The 19,776-nt window shown below is 48.1% G+C and overlaps 1 protein-coding gene across 2 annotated transcripts in view; it reads left to right on the forward strand.

Moving 5' to 3' along the window:
* Positions 1-19,385, forward strand: part of mylkb (myosin light chain kinase b) — a 22,183-nt gene extending 2,798 nt beyond the window's left edge. The window contains exons 1-18 of one of the 2 annotated variants that reach the window (XM_086051652.1): positions 560-1,788; positions 4,883-4,999; positions 5,484-5,549; positions 5,941-5,988; positions 6,077-6,204; positions 6,280-6,436; positions 8,956-9,146; positions 9,803-9,917; positions 10,000-10,032; positions 11,790-11,880; positions 12,790-12,993; positions 14,881-15,098; positions 15,200-15,323; positions 15,626-15,778; positions 15,944-16,158; positions 16,420-16,548; positions 16,631-16,743; positions 17,846-19,385. In XM_086051652.1, the coding sequence (XP_085907778.1) occupies positions 1,371-1,788; positions 4,883-4,999; positions 5,484-5,549; positions 5,941-5,988; positions 6,077-6,204; positions 6,280-6,436; positions 8,956-9,146; positions 9,803-9,917; positions 10,000-10,032; positions 11,790-11,880; positions 12,790-12,993; positions 14,881-15,098; positions 15,200-15,323; positions 15,626-15,778; positions 15,944-16,158; positions 16,420-16,548; positions 16,631-16,743; positions 17,846-18,013 (2,688 nt within the window). In that variant the 5' untranslated portion in view covers positions 560-1,370 and the 3' untranslated portion in view covers positions 18,014-19,385. Of the gene's footprint in view, positions 1-559; positions 1,789-4,882; positions 5,000-5,483; positions 5,550-5,940; positions 5,989-6,076; positions 6,205-6,279; positions 6,437-8,955; positions 9,147-9,802; positions 9,918-9,999; positions 10,033-11,789; positions 11,881-12,789; positions 12,994-14,880; positions 15,099-15,199; positions 15,324-15,625; positions 15,779-15,943; positions 16,159-16,419; positions 16,549-16,630; positions 16,744-17,845 lie in introns of those variants that run through there. The other variant, XM_086051653.1, reaches the window with a different exon arrangement.
* The last annotated feature ends 391 nt before the right edge of the window (positions 19,386-19,776 follow it).

Genomic DNA, 19,776 nt, shown 5'->3' on the forward strand with positions numbered 1-19,776 from the left:
GGCTGCTTTTGTTTTCTAGATGCGATCTTTCCAAGCTTCTTGTTGTTTTGCAGCTACACGGCACTCCTACCACCACATGTCCGCACGCTAGACCCTCCGCATACTTGCCCGTGTTCGGATGTCCATGACAGCGTTTTTTTTCTTGTTTTGATGTAGCGGCTACTTTTGCCATCCCTCACCTCCCCCATCATCGTCATCCCGCTCGCTGATATTCCCCAAAGTTTCTCTAATCCTCCCATCAACGCGTCTCTTCCTGTTTGCCCGGACCGAGGCTTACCCTGTGCCCCCTTCTCAAGTGCACCGTGACATCGCTTCCTGTTGGAGTGCCAATCAATCAATGTCACTTTTGATTGACGGGCGCCCCGAAAAGAGCACTTCCTGCCCAACGCGACGTTCCATGGGAACCCGCGAAGGCGAGTCGGCTCTGACGGGCTTCAGGCTCCATGGCCTTATTTGGCCATGACACTCACTTCATGTGATGTAAGACCACCGCTCAATCCCCCCCACCCCCGCCCCCGCCCTCACCCACACCCCCCCCCCCCCTTCCTCCATATCCCCACTGTCCCCCGCCCCAGCTGCAGGGGGCGGGGGGCCAGCACCACTCTTCCAGGCCGGGGGCTTTAACCCAGCTGTTTATTCTCTTCTTGGCTCCATCCGCCGAGGAAGAGGAGGAGGAGGCGGCAGAGTCCGTTCACAGTGGCAGGAGGCCTGACGGCGAGCGCAAGCACTTGAAGAAAAGGAAGCACAGAAAGAATTAGAAGAAGGAAAAGGACGAGCACTGGCAGAGCGAAAGGAGTTCTCGGTGGCAGCAAGCCAAGCAAGGAGGAATGACGGAGTGTCGGAAGAAGAAGCAGCAGAACGTGAAGAAAAACTACAAGTAGAAGGAGGTGCGGCAGCAGGAGAACCAGCAGGAGGTGAGGTCAATACACACTGTCGGGAGGCCAAGTAAGGAACACCTGAACAACCACTAGACCAACAACTCCAAGAAAAGCGACCCAGCTGGAGGCAGGAGCAAAAGGAGTCCACGCTGGCAGCAAGTCAAGCAGGGAGCAAAGGACGAGTGCCTGCCTGAAACAAAACTACATAGAGGAAAAGAAGGGCCAGTCCACCTTGGAGAGAGGCCAAGCAAGAGGCGCAAGGAACTTCGGAACAAGAGCAAGACTGACTGCAAGAAAAACTCTGAGAACTTGAAGAAATAGCAGCCGCAGCAGGAGGCCAAGCGGGGAGGAGCAGGAGGAGGTCAGGACGGGCGCCAGAGGGCTGCGGGGAGCAACTCCGCGCCCACCCGCCGCTAGGGCACCAGGAGAGAGACAAGCAACCGGGACCAGAGCGACCGAGCGTGGAGGGCGGGAGGGCGCCGCCTCACCGCCATGGATTTTAAGGCCAACTTGAAGGGAGTCAAGACCAAGACGGAGGACGAGCGCAAGGCGGCCAGCGGCGCCGCGGCGCAGATGGACTTCCGTGCCGTGCTGGGGAAGAAGGCCGGCGCTGGCGGCAAGGCGGCCGGCCCGGTGCAGGCGCCCGCCAAGAAGAACGACGCCGAGGAGAAGAAGACGGGCGACGTGGACAAGAACGGTCAGGGCGGCCAGGTGGTCAACAACTGCGTGAAGGACGGCGGCAGCGGCAAGGTACCGCACTTCGCCGAGAAGCTGAGCGACGTGACGGTCGTGGACGGCCAGCGCCTGCACCTGCAGTGCCGACTGGACCCCGCCTGCGACGTCAGCGCCAGCTGGACGCTCGACGGGAAACTTGTCAAAGCCTCCAAGTTCATCGTCCTCAAAAACCAAGGTCAGCGCACCCATATGCCCGCACTCCTCACCTACACACACCCAGAAGAGCAGTCTTCTTGCAAGGTAGCGTCACAAGTACAAAAGCACAAAGGCAAATCGCTAAGAAGTGAGTTTCGTGCTAGTTTGCAAGAGGCTAGCTTGCTAACATACTATAGCAAGAGAGCAACTTTGGTGGGCGAAAACAAGGAGGGTTGAATTTGGCGCCCTGTGCTCGGGTCCAAGTTTGCACGGCTAGCATGCTAGCCGTCGGTACGCTATAGCACCGCGTCAACCTGAGCGGGGACAAAATGGTGGCCTTGTGAGTGACTCGGCATGTTTTGCAAGTATTTGGCTGGGAAAGTTCCACCCCCAACAAATAGTGGCCGCCGGGGGCCGCTGCCCCGTCGACCCTACCCCCCCCACTGCCCCAACCTCTCTCCACACACACCTTTGCAAAGCCCTGGTTGAGCAGAGTGAGTTATGGAGGACGGTCGCAAGCAAGACAGACGGGGAAAGATGTTAGTTCCAAATCATTTGCCCTCGTGTTGATTTCAAATGTTGCGTCTGCAAAGGAGCGCGACTCGAGTGGCGGGACCTGCGACTTGCTCGACCGGCCTTGACTTCAGCTTGGCATCCGCGAGCCTCGGACTTGACTTTGACATGAACTCCGTGACTTGACGAGTGATTGAAAATTTTTGAGTATGCCCTTTGTTTTTGATGGAAAAACAGTCGTTTGTTTCTCGTGTGCCGAGCGGCACCGGCAGCAAGGTGGCACCGGGCGAGGGCTGAGCCCGGTTGGTTGCGCACGCGTCACGAGGGAAGCTCCAAAGACCAAAACAATTGTATGCGGGGATCAGATCTTTTGGACACAACTTTAACGAAGTCATCCGCAACGTTTGTTTGTTTGTAATTAAACACATTCTTCAAAGTAATACAAAGACTATTTTCATCCTCCAATTTGTGATGTGAATGTACGTTAGTGTGTTCATCTGATTTTCAGAGCCACACATGAATTTATTTTGTGTTTTGATCGGTGACCACATATTGTCTTTCTGCCACTTTGACTGAGGCAGATTGTTTGGCTTGACTGGACTTTGGTCAATCGACAACACGACTGGACTTACTTGAAATGTCAGGATCAGAGTCAGAATCGGTGTCAATGTATTGTCCCTATTTGGGGCGTGAAGGTGCAACATGAAACAGAAAGAGTACTCATCACCATCATCATAACCAATGAAAGGTATGACTGGAGTAAGGACCAAAGCAACGTGCAACACGCATCAGGTGTAGGTGTGACTTTTGAAGCTTTAGTCTTCAGGCGAGGGGAAGAAGCTGGGAGGTTGGGGTCCAGATGGGCCGCAGCCCGAGGGGAGAGGCTGGCTCCAACGGGCTGCACCCAGGGTGAGGAGGGGCCGCACGAGCGCACGGGCGCATGGGTACGGGCGCCGGAGACGTCCGGCAGCTTCTCGGCAGCGCCTGGCCCCGCTTTGCCCCCCTTAGTTTCCACCTGACCCGTTGGATTTGCTCTTTTGCCTTTGTTGTCTTTTTCCGCACAAACTGGGGAGTTGCTTGGAACGCAAAGGTTCCCTCTCCAGATTTGCCTGCGACTTAGCGCCACCTCTGGACTACACTGAGTCAGTACCGACCGAGACGGCCGTTATCGCTAGTCAAGGGGACAGATGAGCCATATGCATTTGCAGTAAAAGGGACTCAAAATAATACCTCGTTTTTTCCCTTGATTGAAATGCCTTAAAGGGTGAAGTCAACCCAGGCATATTTTTTTTCCAGAATATGTTCCCAGCAGGCCCCTAGTTGAGACAAGGCATGCTGATGAGTATTGCCTTTGTGGAATAGGAGTTCAACAGCAAAATGCACCTGCTTTTAGCCAGCTGAGGGGGCGGCCATTTTGTCCCTTCTGTCGACTGAAAATGACATCGCAGTTGCTCAGGTAAGGACCAATCCCAACTCACCTGTTTTCTGAAGCTGAGCCATGATTGGTTGTTATCTGAGCCCTGAGCTACTGCGATGTCATTTTCAGTCGACAGAAGGGACAAAATGGCTGCCCCCTCAGATGGCTCAAAACGGAGTCACTCTTATTCCACAAAGGCAATATTCATCAGTATGCCGTGGTTCAACTAGGAGGCCTGCATAAAACATATTCTGGGAAAAAATATGTTTGGGTTGACTTCCTCTTGAAGCATATGTTTACCAAACAAGTTGTCAGATTTGCTAATATGTGTACCAAACAAGTTTTCAGATTTGCGACATGTTCAATGTTGGAGAGGGTTTTCAAATGACAACAGAAGGTGCAGGGAGTCTTACAAAGTTCAAGGAAAACATCGTCAACAAACAAATAGCTCCCAAATGTTTTCCCAAATTTCAATCCGACTGAAATGTTGAAGCGCCACTGGTCCTTGTTGGAAGTTCAAACCAAAAAATCCAACGTGGCCAGGCTCAAGGTTAATTGGAAATGGACTAACTAGTTCCCTGAAGTGAATCCACTTTGAAACGGATCAGCTGTCAAATTTTTAAAGGGGCGGATGCCAATGTGCGTCAAAATGCCAAATATTGGCGTGGCCGACAATCGGTCGGGCTCATCGTCGGTGAGTGAATTCTTGTACTGCTATTGCTTTTGGGGGAAAACGGGCCCCAAAATGTCTTCACATTTTCAAAGTACAAGCCCAAATTGAACTTTCCCTCCTTTCATCACATTTCCTGACAGATTTATTCTGCCGAGCTCACCCAAATTCTGCAAACTGTTCGACTTTTGGCAATAAAGACATACGTTGAAGATTTAACCCTTCGCTTTAATTGCCAGATTTCTTGACTGATGTGAAGCCTTCCAACAGCTCCCGTTCCCAAAACCTTTCACATTTTCAAAATAAAGGCCAGAAGACCTATTTTCTTGCAAGATTATTGCTACACTTGAAGCAACTTCAATCTGTTGATTTCTTGACGAATTCAAAGCATTCCAACCGTTGAGATCATTGCCATTTCATCCTTTTCAAAAGAACAGCTGAAAAGGAATGCACTGTTATCACGACTCTTCTTATCATTTTTGATGATCGTGTTTTGTTTTGTTTTGTTTTGTTTTGTTTGTGCGTGTGCGTCAGGCGGCGTGTGCTCGCTGAGCATCGACAAGGCGCTGCCCGAGGACGAAGGGGAGTACAAATGCAAAGTGGAGAACTCGACGGGCCGGGCCGAATGTTCGTGTTTGGTGCTGGTGGACGGTAAGAAATATTTGGATCCGAATGAATGCAGAATCACGCGGCGGTGTCTTGGCTTACGAGAGGACGCTAGTGACCCCAAACGTTTGGATTGCTGATCACCTGTCCCCATTGAAATATAACATGTGACCCAAAAAACAAAACAAAAAACAGAAATCTGCGCCCCGTTTGTACTCAAACAGGCGACACATAAAGGTTGACAGCCAGTGCCACAGTGATGCTCGTTTTGTTAGCTTCATTGTGTGTTAGCATCGAGCGAGCAGACTCGGAAATGACGGCGTGTGGTTTCTGCGTCGCTCCTTTTTCATTTTGAAACTTTCCCAAGCTGCTCGTAATTCGAATTGTGGCTCTCAACTGGAGACAAAAAGTCTGCCAAGCGACAGGAAACCTCGTAAGTCGGCTCACTGGTGAGCGGATGTACGCTTGTAAATCAAACCAAACCTGACGTATGTTACGCCGAAGTGTTTGAAGACTTTTGTGTCGGCAGATCCTCCGGAAAAGTCTGCGGCTGACAAGAATTCCAAGAAGAAGACGGCGGCGGCCACCTCGGAGAGTAAGTGGACAAAATCACAAGAAGCGCAAGAATAATCACTTGAACGCTAATAGTCGTAGTAATAGGACTGCCAATCTCAAGACGGCTCATGATGAATAGAAGAGCGAGTGGAAAAAGAAGAAGCCGCCACCTCGCTCTTTTTGTCCCAATAAGGACATGCAGGCTGGGAACGCTGCTTTGCTTGCGCGCACACAAATATGCACACTACAGCGACCTCACTCACATATGAGCTATGTCTGCTCGTGCTAGTAAAAAAGGACGGTTGGTGTAAAAGTAGGAATTTAGATCTCGGGGAGACAGAGCATGCGAAGAGAGCTCCAACAGAAGGCAAGCAGGAAGTTTCCCAAATATGGGCCTGGCCAAGTCACAGTGCGCGCGTTTGTGTTGTCAGGTGAAGCTCGAATAAAGAAGCCCACGGCCAAGACGCCTCCCAAGCAAGGTGACACACTAACACACACACAGCATTCGTGCTTGCTTACTGATGCGTGCCTGCGTGCCTGCGTGCCTGCGTGCCTGCGTGCGTGCAGCGCTGCCCCCTCACATCGTTCAGTTCCCGGAGGACATGAAGATCCTGGCGGGGGAGAAGGTGGAGATCCTCTGCAAGTTCTCTGGAGCTCCGCCAATCAGCTGCACTTGGCTCAAGTTCAGGAAACCGGTGAGACGCCGCGGCGTGAGCGCGCGGGTGTGCCTGCGCGCGCGCCGCGTTTGAACGTGGGCCGCGTGTGTCCAGATCCAGGAAGGCGCGGCAGGGACGTCCATCCGCAGTACGGACAGCAGCAGCCTGCTGACCATCGCCAGTGGACAGCAGGAGCACTGCGGATGCTACACCATTGAGCTGAGGAACCAGTATGGCCTCCGGCAGGCTGCGCTTAACCTCACCATTGTGGGTGAGGAATTTGCCTGCTAGCGTCATAGCATTAGCCTGTTGGCATTCACAACCTGTGTGTGTGTGTGTGTGTGTGTGTGTGTGTGTGTGTGTGTGTGTGTGTGTGTGTGTGTGTGTGTGTGCGTGGGTGGGGGTGTGGGGGTGGGTGTGTGTGTGTGCGTGCGTGCGTGGGTGGGTGTGTGTGTGTGTGTGTATGTGTGTGGGTGTATGTATGTGTGTGTAAATATATATATATATGTGTGTATATATATGTATATATATATGTATATATATGTATATATATGTATATATATATGTATATATATGTATATATATGTATATGTATATATATGTATATGTATATATATATATATATATGTGTGTATATATGTACAGTATAAATGTGTATATGTTATGTTAGGGTTAGATTAGCATTGGTGTGACATTAGCATTTTAGCATTCTCAAGCTAGCACTCACATGTTGGCATCACTGTGTTAATTAGCTTAGGTTAGGTTTAGTTTAACATGTTAGCAGTCGCATGAACATTGACTTGACATTAGCATGAAAGTTAGCATGGACATTAGCATTAGCGTGGTAGCATTGTCATGTTAGCATAATTCTGTTTAATAGGTTAGGTTCAGATGTGTCAAATACAGGTCAAAAAAGTGAAAACCCTGCCAGAGTTTGGCTGTAGTCACAGATACTTAACTGGCAAGTCATTGAGGGAGTTCGCTAACTAAACCCTGTGAAGACCTACAAAAAAAGAAGGAAAAAAACCCAAATACATCCATGAAACCTATCTTGCTAAACTAACAGAAAGAAGACAAAAGACAAAACAGTTGGAACAAAAATGGCACCTTACCCTTGAAAGAAACCTTACCGGTGAAAGAAAAACTCTGATAACTACAACAGAAATGGCTCACCAAAATGGGAGAAAATACACTAGAACTTAACAATCAAAAACGGCAGTAGCAATTGAACAATTGGCATGAAATTAACATGCACATTATCACACATATTAGTCTTTGTGCATTGACATTACATTAGCGCTCACATCAAATCTTTAATATTGGAAGGTTAGAAATCTTTAGCGTAGACTTTAGGTTAAGGCTAAGCTATAGCATTAACATTAACCAGTTCATTTTGGCAGTTTAGCATCAGCATATTAGTATTGACATGAAATTGGTTGTATTAGAAGTTTAGTGGGTTAGCATTATAGCTTGAATATTAGGGATAGGGTTGTGTTAGCATGAACACTAGCAGGAGCCCCAGAATTTGCATGATATCATTGGCATGCACATTTAGGTTTAAGATTAGCATTAACTAGAATTAATATTAGCATTGGCATTAGTTTTAACCCTTTCGTACTAACTAGCAAGTTAGCATTTTAGCACGTGATTTGTCCATGTTATGGGTTCTAAAACTTGTCAGGACGACTATCTTAAATATTAAACGTGTTCAACATTCACGACCAAAAATTGTCTGCGGGGAACGGGGTCTCGAGTCATTTGACTTGGTCAACTGTGACACGAACGGAATGTAGCCAATTGAAAGAAGCTACCCAATGTAGTTGTTTGTATAAAAGTGGGTTCCCCACGTATTTTCCAAAGCAAGTCTTTTTTTTTTTTCCCTGATATGGTTATTTTACAACGCGCTCCTGCTTCTGGTCCTTTTCAATAACACTAGGCAAACATTGGTGCATAACGGGGAGTCTGTTTGTTTTTGAGAGATGGCCTGTGATCATGCAAGATTTCTGCCTGGAAGGACTTGGTTCAGGATTGGTGATGGGGCAGAACCTTGACGTGTGTTGCGATTCTCGGAGCAGACTGTGCACGATATGACCAGAAGTGTTCAATGCCTGATCTTTCGGCATGGGTCTGTCACAGTTCATCAGTCGAAAGATTTGAACGGTACTGGGCCGAAGGTTGTGCCCACAACCACGACCATGTCCATGTGACATGTCTCTTAACCATGTTGATGTTTTCATCTCTGTCCTGGACCACATCCATGTCCATCCCTGTGTAAATGTCTTCATCTACCATGTCTATGATCATGTCTATCTCAACATCTTTGTCCTGAGCCATGTCTAATGTCCTGGAGCATATCCACGTTGGTATGTTAGCATTAGCACGTTGAGCATCTGTGCGTACCGAGCATTTGGGCGCGGCACATCTCGGCTAACTGTCGCCACGCTAAACTAAGCTAAGGTGGTCGGGTCGGTATGGGTTGACCGATCTGTGTTTGGGGAAACATGAAGGGAGTGCAGATGCCTTTTATGGCAGCGGAGGAGCGACTGCTCACATTTCCTGTCAGATGAGCCTTCGGGTGACCTCTGCCTGGGCATGCGAGCCCTCCTTCTCCCGCACACGCTTTGCTCTGTCCAAGAAAAGACATGTCCAATATTTTCTAAAACAACCACGTACGACTCGTTTGTCCAAGAAGAATGACGCTAACTTCGTTAGCAGCTTGAGCGGACTCATTGAGTGGCAAAGCAGTGCTGTGAGATGTAGTTGGTGTCCAAAATGTCCTCCATCCTGCAGACAAGCCGGACCCGCCCGCAAAAGTTCCGGCCCTGTCCGACGTGAGACGTTCCAGTCTGACTCTGTCCTGGTACGGTCCCACCTACGATGGCGGCAGTGCCGTGCAGACCTACCACTTGGAGATGTACAACTCTGTGGACCGCAAGTGGACGCCGCTCATGTCCTGCAACAGCACATCCTACAATGTCCAAGTGCGTCCGTCTACATGTCTCTACCGCTACGTCTTGTCTGTGTTTATGTCTTTGTCCACGATGACCCATTCTCAGACCATGTCCTTGCCTCTATGTCCTTGTCCATGTCTCTTACCATGGAGGTGACGTGGATTTCTCTTTCCTTGTCCTTGACACATTACAATGTCGTCCTTCACTGAGTTCTTGTCAGGACACGCCTCACTACAATACGACTGACTGATGCATTCAGGCAGAAAGGACAGGCTTCGCTGATATTCCAGTCCAACAAGTATTGTCCAGATATTTGAACAAAATCCAAACAGTCAAGTTTGTTAGGGTTTCTAAGAGTCGTAATTGCGCCGCCACACCATAATTACGCCGTTCTCGACTGGATGTAGTGGGGCGGGGGGGGGGGTCCTACTGGGATGTAGCAGTGGCAGCTAATCATACGTTTTTTTGGGCAAGGCAAGCTGTGCGTATGACCGCTGATTGGTGGAACACAGTTCGCTTAGCCTGAATTTTGAGCTGCGCTGGAAATGCAAACCTCATGGGCCACGTGAACCTTTAAGTTGCAGGAACTCGCGCCTTGCTTCGGCTTTAGTCCGTGATTACGGCCCTGTCTGTAAACATGTCCATGACCATGTCCGCCGTCTCATCATCTTTCCGTCCACCGCCAGAACCTTCTTCCTGAGCGCCAATATAAGTTCCGGATTCGAGCGGAGAACGTCTATGGCATCAGCGAGCCGAGCGCCGAGTCCGAGGAAGTCACTGTGGGCCTGGTGGACGACAACGGTGAGGACACGCCGGCAAAGCTTGTGGAACGGTGTGACCGAACCCACCCGAGTAACTCATTGTGTTTTTCGTCCGTCGACAGAGAACCAGGAGGAGGCGGAGGAGGAGGAGGATGGTACAGATACGCACACTTCCTGTTTACAGTCACACCAAAACGGTTTAATTGGTATCACGCCATCTGATGGTTCATTTCAGATGTGGGGGACTCCCTTTTGCTGACTCTACTTAAAACTTATGAGAAACTCAACTTGACTTTGCTGGACCTAAGTTGAACTACACTGACATGGCATGACTTTAGAGTTTGTTTTTTGTTTTTTTAAATCTAAATTTTCAAAACTGCTTTTTTCTGCCTCCCAAAATGGACATTTTTCTTTAAAGAAAAAAATAAAAACATGTTCCTTAAAAAAATAGATAAATAAATAACCAAACGTATGTAAAATTCCGTTTTTTCTTGCAAGACATCACCTTTTTCTTGAAAAAAAATTGTCAGATTTTTTTGGGAGAAACAAGTTAGCTTCTATCGCAAAAGGTCATATTTGTTTGAGAGAAAAAAATACGTTTGAGGAGAAATGTACATTTTGGGGGAAAAAGAAATTTCATGAATGTACTTTGCAAGAAAAAAAGCTATAATTTTCCTCGTTTTCTACCATAAAGCAACACCGGGTAGGTTTTCGACCTTAATAAAATAACTCTTCTGGTGAAACATCGACTGGTTGAATGGTACGTTTGTCATGGCCTGAGGGGGTCTGTATCGTTTTTACTGGCACTACGCAACTGTGAGGATGTTGGCTCCAACCCAGCCACAAAAAAAACAACTACAAATGTGCTGACTTCTTTACGGCCTATGTCCCCATTCGTTACGAAGACCGTAGTCGATTCTCACATCCATGCGCAATTATTGGTGTCAAGGCAGAAGCTGCAAAACAACCCAAAAATCAAAATGTTTTCTCTGAAGGGACGAAAAGAAAAAGGGAGTCTACCCGGATGAAAGAACATTCAAGGATCAGCATTGGCCCGGCCGGGAAATGCAATTGAAAACCAAAGTTAAACGTTCATTTTCAACATTGCTATATTGTTTGGACACAATTAGATTGAGTATATCATGGCCATTCATCCTAAACACAGTCACTGAAACAGAAATACAATTGAGTCCGACTGCAGGTGAGCCAGAGCTCAGGATTTCACAACAGTAAATGAGCAGTTTTTAGGATTCCCCAGTCATTAACAGGGCAGATTCATCGCTTCCTTCCCTCCATGTGCAGGAAATAAGATTGCCGCTAACACCAAGACCGCAGTTGGTGCAATTTTATTTTCTTGGTTATATCTTTATTATTTTGCTTTGTTATTTCTTGACTATATCGTTGTTATTTGAGTTGCTGGAATGGTCAGAGACGTCACAATCAGCAAAAGTGGGCAACAAGTCGCTGCCATGGGGTCGGTGGGTCACCGGGCCAAAAATGAGCAGCAAACAACCCCCTCCCGTGCTGATTTGAGTACCAAAATTGTTTTAGCCAATATGGATACTGCTTTGGGACGTTTGATAGTCATTGGCTGCAAGCCCAGGTAAAGCAACGCCCCTTTGACTTCTAGAGCCATCGATGGCAGTGAATGAGTTTTCACAAAGAAACACTGTGAGGGTGACTGTGGTAGTAGCGCTAAGCTAACTAACGCAAGTAGTATGCAAATAGGTTAGGACAGAGAAAGATTTTAAGATGACTTGGGACTTGCTAGCTCAAGTCATGACTTGACTTTTGGTTTCCGTTTAAGGCTTGGAACGTCCTCGTGACTCGCACGCGTGTGATGTTGTGTCGTGATTCCGATGTTATTTTGACCATTGCGTGAGTGCTCTGACGCAGTCTTTCCATGTGGCAGACTCGGAGAAGGAGCCCGACTACAGGCAGGTGACGGTGCGAACGGACGTGAAGGTGAAGGAGCTGTACGACGTGGAGGAGAGGCTGGGAACGTAAGAACTTGAAGCATTTGCACTAGCAAGCTACTTTGGCGCAATGACATCCATGCATAGGTGCCATTGCCATTGCCATTGGTGTCAATGTAGGGGAGGGGGGCTACCTAAGTCAGCACTTCAGTCAGGAAATGCGCGCAGCTGTCCAAGTCCCAAATGTTCTTTCCATCGAGATGTTCGACAGCACTCTGATGAGTCTTGCGTTTGTGGAATAGAAATGACGCAGCAAAATGCAGCCGTCTCAGGGGGCGGCCATTTTGCCACTTGCTGATGCAAATGACATCACAGTTGGTCAGGTAATGACCAATTGCAGCTCAGTATGCAGATGTCACATGACCAACCTCAGAAAACAACTGAGCCATGATTGGTCATGACCTGTGTATGCCCTGAGCAACTGTGATGTCATGTTGAGTCACCAACGAGTGGCCAAGGTTTTGCATTTTGCTGCATCATTCATATTCCGTAAACGCAAGATTTATCAGAATGCAGTGTTCGGACTAGCGGGGCCGCATCGAGAACATTTTGGACTCGAATATGGCCCAAACCTGAAATTAATCTTTCCTAGTTGGTCAGCTCAGACAACCAACAAAGTGCCAGGCAATTTGTGGGTATTTGAAAACCAGCTCATCAAACTGCACAAACTGGCCTCACCAATTTGCGTATCAAAGGGAGACACAATCAAATGGTCAGAAAGCAACATGAAAGTGGGGGAGTACCTGTATCCTGTCAAAAGCCCCCCAGAAAGCAATTGTTTGAAAAGCTGCGCTATTGCGAGGTACGCACCATATTGCGGGTAAAGCCTGTCATCTCAAAAAGCCGGCGGGGCTTTGACATGCTTGAACGCAGCTGAAATGAGTTCAGCCATCATAGGCGATGGAAGGCGGATGAATGTCTGTGTTGGTGTCACAGGGGCAAGTTTGGTCAGGTGTTCAAGCTGGTGGAGAAGGCCACCAAGAAGGTGTGGGCGGGAAAGTTCATCAAGGCATACTCGGCCAAGGACAAAGACAACGTTCGGCAAGAGATCGGCATCATGAACAGCCTCCACCACCCCAAGCTGGTCCAGTGCGTGGACGCCTTCGAGGGAAAGTCAGACATCGTGGTGGTGCTGGAGATGTAGGGGACTTGCGGCTGCTCCAACCACACGTGGCAACCCCCATCGGGGCCCGAGTTGACTCGAGCCGCTCTTCAGATGACTTGTGACTCAAATTAGACTTCAGACATGACTTGACTGACTTGACTTTTGCTCACTTCAGATGCTCCTTTTCAAGAGCCGTCCATTTTCAAGACCACTTATCCTTATTGGGTTCACATTCACATCAAGGGATGATTTTGAGCTTTTTGGAGCCCGGATTCGAAGCCCCAAATGTGAGGCGGCTCCAGATGATTTGACTTGTTCAAAATGCAGGAAAAGAGCAAGGACGCTGGCTGGTGTGCATTGCGCCTTGGCCAGCGTCTAAAGATGCTTCCTAGTCTGTGGGCTTTGGGGCCATCTTGTGGTGTCTCAAGGCATTAGATAAGGAGCCCAAACGGACTCATTAATACACACGTGAGAAAAGAAGAAAAGAGAACTGCGAATAGGCAGGCCTATTCGCCTTAGTCTCAAAAAATCCACTGCGCGCAAACATTATTGTAGCCGGCGACTTTGAGTGTATGGATGATTGAATAGAGAAATACCCCCCCAAACGAAATGTAAACGTTAACACTTGTCAGAATAACGATATCGATCTGTCCCTACCTGACCGATACATGGCATTCCAAGAGCCAGACATTCAAACGTTGACATGGTGTAGTCAAAACCTTTCCAAATCGTTGACTTTTCTCAGCTACACTTGAACGTGTAGACGATGTCACTCAATCTTTTTCAGCTCTGTGGTGAGATCATTCAAAATCGCTCGAAAAGCAAGTGGACCCAAGAAAAGGTCACAATTAATTTCGGATGATATTGGAAACAATAGTCCTCTGAAGGGCATAGTGTAAGAACTGTGCTAGTTCCAAGTTGTTAATCAAAATGCAAACGGGAACTGTCCAGGAACAGGAATGATAATGTTTAAAGTTACTGAACCGGATACTTTCTCAAAGGTTTACAGCAGAGATGGGGACTTGAGCCATTGCATCTTGGTCTCATCACTTTTGTGATGACAAAAGGCTTGTGACTTGACTTTGGAGTTAAAGACTCAGGACTTGTCTTGACAGACTCGATTGTTCATTTGATCCAAAGGTCAAATCTAGAATTCAGGTCTGACGGCATCATTGTCAAGTGGACTCGAGTTGTCTCGAGTCACCGTGACTTGACCCGGCAAAAATGAAATGACTTGTGATTCAACGTGGTTTTGGGGAATTATCGAGGAAGGACGTGACTTGAGACTTGATGAGCTGTAATATGTGCATACAGATTTGATAAATTGGCCAATCAAATCATTATTTGGCCGCATTATTCTGATCCCTTTATGAAGACCAGTTTCAGGTAAAACCTTGAAAATTCAAACCTGACATGGGACTTGGCTTATGACAAGACCTGACTTGACTTGAGATGACCCGTGACCTGACTTGACTTGCCCAAGACAAAAGGACTTTTGGGACTTGCTTGAGACCTGCACATGTGTAACTTGAGGATCTGTCTGGCTCACTTGGGCCTTGACTTGAAGTAACCTGTGACCTGACTTGACTTGCCCATGACAAAATGACTTTTGGGACTTGCGTCAGAATTGGCTTAAGACCTGCGTGACTTGACCCCGTTTATGTTGACAAATCAAAGACCCAATGACTTTTGTCTTAGGCAAGTGAGGTGCAATCAAGTCTTGTGATAAGTCAAGTCGCTTACCTGCAGTATCTGGCCTTTGTGAAGACAGAAGTCCAGGAAGGCCCAATCATCATATTATTGGACCCTTTTTGTTCAATTATGACTTGGCCAAGATAAAAAGACTTGACTTGACTTCAGATTGCCCTCTTGCTCGACTTGGCTTTCCCTGGCACTTGTGACTCACTTCCTTTGTTGGGCAGGATCTCCGGCGGCGAGCTGTTTGAGCGCATCATCGACGAGGACTTTGAGTTGTCGGAGCGCGAGGTGATCAAGTACATGCTGCAGATTGTGGACGGGGTGGGCTTCATCCACAAGCAGGGCATCGTGCACCTGGACCTCAAACCTGAGAACATCATGTGTGTCAACAAGATGGGCAGCAAGATCAAACTCATCGACTTTGGCCTGGCCAGGCGGCTAGGTGACCTTAGCGGCTCCTCCACTTCAGACTAGCTAGCACCGAGCCAACCTTGGAGTCAGTCGCCTCCTAACCCGACGGACCCTGTTCTTCGTCTTTCGCAGAAAATGCCGGAACCCTTAAAGTTTTGTTCGGAACGCCCGAGTTTGTGGCACCCGAAGTCATCAACTACGAGGCCATCAGCTACCCCACCGACATGTGGAGCATCGGCGTCATCTGCTACATTCTGTGAGTATGGCATATCGGTCGCATGGAGAGGATCGCAGTCCTACTGCCACTAATGCTCGTCGCTTGCAAGTACACACCCAGAGTCATCTGTTAGATATTGTCAACGATGCATATCAGTTACGCAGCAAAGTCATCTGGGAGTTACTGCAGAGTATTCTCCTCCATGCTGTCAGTACCGCTTCAGTTACATGTGCAAAACCGAAGCCGTCTCTTCGTTTTTACTAGTAGCACATAGCCGCGCCGCGATTTCCTTGGTGATCTGTTCCATAGGTTGAGTATTCCATTTTGTTTCTCCCTGTCAGGCTGAGCGGCCTGTCACCCTTCATGGGTGACAACGACAACGAGACATTGGCCAACGTGACTTCGGCCACGTGGGACTTTGAGGACGAGGCCTTTGACGAGATCTCGGACGACGCCAAGGATTTCATCACCAGGCTGCTCAAGAAGGACATGAAGTCAGCGTTCAGTCTCATTTCCATGCACTTTGTCGAGAGCGGGGTTGGCGGTCAGACGGGCCTCGTGTTCGGCACAGTTGCCTAATAATGGGAAAACCACAGAAATGTGTAATCGGGGGAGGAAGGAAAGTAGAGGTCTCACCACTGGTGGCTTTGTGCTTGCAGGGCACGTCTGAGCTGCCCCCAGTGTCTGGAGCACCCCTGGCTCAAGCAGGACACCAACACCATGAAGGCCAAGAAGCTGTCCAAGGAGAGGATGAAAAAATACATCCTGAGGAGGAAATGGCAGAAAACGGGCCATGCCATCAAAGCCATTGGCAGACTGTCGTCCATGGCCATGATGGCGGGGGTCCACGCCAAGAGGGGCTCGCCCACTGAAGGTACACCCCTCCCGCAGGTCGCCCCAAGACTTTGATAAAAAGCGTCGGTAAAGATACCTGAGCTAGTACATGTTGGACACACATTGAGGGAGATTTTCTTCTCATTCCTGGTATGTGTGTGAGGGACGGCGGATGTCAAGTAGCTCACAGAATTACACTCCGGTGTTCTGGTTCCTGTTGTCGTGGGACAAATCCAGCACACGAAACAAACAAGCAAAAGAAAGCTGAGCTGAGGTGGTGGTTGCCTGGTGTGCGTTTCAGAGGACAACCGCTTTCTGGAGTGCTTGGAACTGGAGCAGAAGGCAGAGTGCAAGCCCAGCTTCAGCGCCGTCATCCAGGACGTGGAGGTGGTGGAGGGCAGCGCCGCGCGCTTCGACTGCAAGATCGAAGGTACCCCGGCCCGCCGCCGACCCACCTGCCCGCTTGCTCGCTCGCTCGCTCGGGGCTTAACCTTGAGCGTGACCCTCGGCAGGTTACCCCGACCCCGAGGTGGTGTGGTACAAGGATGAGCAGCCCATCAAGGAGACCAGGCACTTCCAGATCGACTACGACGAGGACGGCAACTGCAGCCTGGTCATTTCCGAGGTGCCCCGCACCGTTGCCTTCAACAACCCGCACCAACAAACAAACACCCAAAAAGTTGCATTTGAGATTTCCATGACGCTTTGTGATGGAGTGTTGAGATAAATCACAGTCAGTATTTCCAAAAAACTACCATCACAAATAATACAATAGCAAAAAGCGCAACCAAAGAAGTAGGAAAAACAAACTGAACACTTGGTGCCAGGCAAAAAGCAGCCAAAAGGAAAGCCCAGGAACATGGCGTGGGCCCAAGAGCTCGCACGTCCAGAAGCATCTCTTTACAGTAGCGGTCCCCAACCACAGGGCCGCGCACCGGTACGGGGCAGGCACTATTTTATTTTGAAAAGTGAGCGGATTCTCTCCATCTATGACTGACTCTTAATGCATGTCAAATGGTCTCTGTCGCATAAGGCTAATATTAAATGCACAAGCTAGCAAATGAGTAAAATAAACAGACGGATTTGAAAAGTTTCTTTGCAATGGGGAAATGTCCAAACCCCTAACCCAGGCCCTAACGCTAAGCCAGGTGGTCAAAAAGAAACATCCATAGCACAATCATGACAAAAACAGGTCAAGAATTGACCTTTGGGGCCTACCAAACGGCTGAGCTAAGTAACGTAATCCCCATCCCCAGCCCCGCAATAAATCAAATCCATAATAGACGTTCACGACCCAATTGAAATACTCCCAAGGCATGTTTCTATGGCGCTTATTTTTTGAAGGTCTGACACCCACCATGTGTTTACAGTCGACCGATCCCATTTTTGCCAAACGACAAAAAGTACTGACTCGTTTGGCAGTTGGACAAAGGTTGAGAGGAGGTCAAACAAAGGTCACCTAGAAAGACTCGACAACATTTCATGTTTTGTCCCCGAAGCCCAATATCTCAAACCTTTGGGGAGTCGTGGACACTACCGGTCAGAAATTCTACAACAGCTGAAATTGTCCAGCTTTCAAAATGGAAATTGATGCAGTTCAATGTCTCATTGCACTCTCAAAGCAAAGTGCAGATCACACAAAAGAAATCACAGAATGGATGCACTAAACTGTATTCAAAACGTTTGGATGCGGTGTTGACTTCTTCCTGACTTGGTCTCCGCCGTAGGTGTCGGGCGACGATGACGCCAAGTACACGGTGAAAGCTGTCAACGATCTGGGTGAGGCCACCTGTACCGCAGAGCTGCTGGTAGAGGTCATGGCTGGGGAGGAGGAGGAGGAGGAGGAGGAGGAGGAGGAGGAGGAGGAGGAGGAGGAGGAGGAGGAGGAGGAGTGAGCGTCACAGCTTCTGGACTCTGGCGGGGGGAAAGCAGCTCAGACAGGAAGTGGCACAATTGTACTTTTTGTCTGGAGACCAGGAAGAGGGTGCCAGGGTATTCACAGAGATGGGTCACGTGGAGACGCGGCTAAATTAGGGCCAATCACCCGTCAGTCACATACACATCATCATCATCATCGTCGTCATTCACACTTGATTGATTTGAAAAGAAACCGAAAGCCAAGTCCTGTTCTTTAAGCCCTTCCAGTTGACCCGCCTCCGTCGATACAGTGACCGTGGTTATTTATAACCGCATGCACACACACACACAAATGCGTTCGTCATGCAGAGGTGTGCGTGCGTGCATGTGTGCGCGTGCGTCCGTGTGCGTGTGTGAGAGCCTTCAAGCGCCACTGACACTCAACGTTTCCTTTTGCTGTGTTCACGTGCCTTCACCACATACTCATGATGATGTCGTGTCATTTATGCACTCAGGACAATGCTGTGTCAATCACACTCTGATGATGTCGACCCATCATTCGGCCTTATGCAGATGATGATGTCATTAGGGCTACAATTAACGATCGCTTTCATCAAATAATCTGTCAATTTTGAATAATCAATGAATTGGATAAATATCAAGTCGAATCCAGCCCTCCATTCCAAAACACGACATTATTTCAAGTGAGCACTGCAGAAGACCCACAAGCATAAATTGATGATGGTTCCGTTTCTGGATTGGTTAGTAACACCTGTCAGAATGGTGATTGTAGTTTTCCCAACCACAAGCAGATGTCTTATTTTGAAAAGACAGTCAGTTGTTTTCATGGAAATTAGACAATAGTTACTATTGAGAGGCTGACATTCCAAACGTTTGGACCATTGTACTGTACTGTAAGTCAAACAAGGTCTCGAAACGTTTAATCAGTTATCAAAATATTTGTTGATTAATTTGACTAGTGATTAGTTGTGGATCAATCGATGACTAGTTGCCCTTCTAGTTGGCATGATTTGCACACTGGTGATGCTGTCCTCTTATTGATGGCTATCAAAGTAGCTGCCTTGGAGTTAGTTACGAGGCCCCGCTCGTCCCTGTGATACAAACACACACAAAACACAAATTGCTGCACTTTCTTTGCACACTCAACACGTCACAAGTGTGTGTGTGTGTGTGTGTGTGTGGGTGTGTGTGTGGGGGGGGTGTCTGTGCGTGCGTGCGCGCGTGCGCGCGCCCTGTTTGCATATTTAGATTTGATTTCACCTCCATGGTTGTCCATGCATTAGTCGTGTGCCTAGAAGGTTTGTACAATTCTATACCATGTTTGACACGTACGAAAAGAGCACAAGTGTACTCCGTCACACGGAACTAATAAAAGAATCACAAAAAACATTGCTGGTGTTGCGTGTGCCTCCATTTTGGACCTCAACAGTGGTGGACAGCTAGTTCTGTGCTGGCCTCAACACGATCACAAGCACCGACCTACTTTTAAAACCCCAACGCCATGAAATTGTGTTCATTTATTCCCGGCGATGTCTTTCTTTCACTACGCTACGCAGCTTCCAGTCATCATCAAAACAAGCATTCAATTTTTGATGAACTAAATCAGTGCATAACATTCAAATGATAAAAATAATAATAATAATAATAATTTCTCGCCTTTTATTTTACCCTTGCTGACACTTTTCCAAGGCCCTTATTAGAGTTGGGAATCCTTTGAGGAATAATTAATGAACTTTTTTTTTTTTTTTTTTTGAAAGGTTAGGTTATTGTATTGTCTTTT

Source organism: Filicampus tigris, chromosome 14, assembly GCF_054856515.1.
Source record: "Filicampus tigris isolate MCC_2025a chromosome 14, RoL_Ftig_1.0, whole genome shotgun sequence".
Taxonomy (NCBI): Eukaryota; Metazoa; Chordata; class Actinopteri; order Syngnathiformes; family Syngnathidae; genus Filicampus; species Filicampus tigris.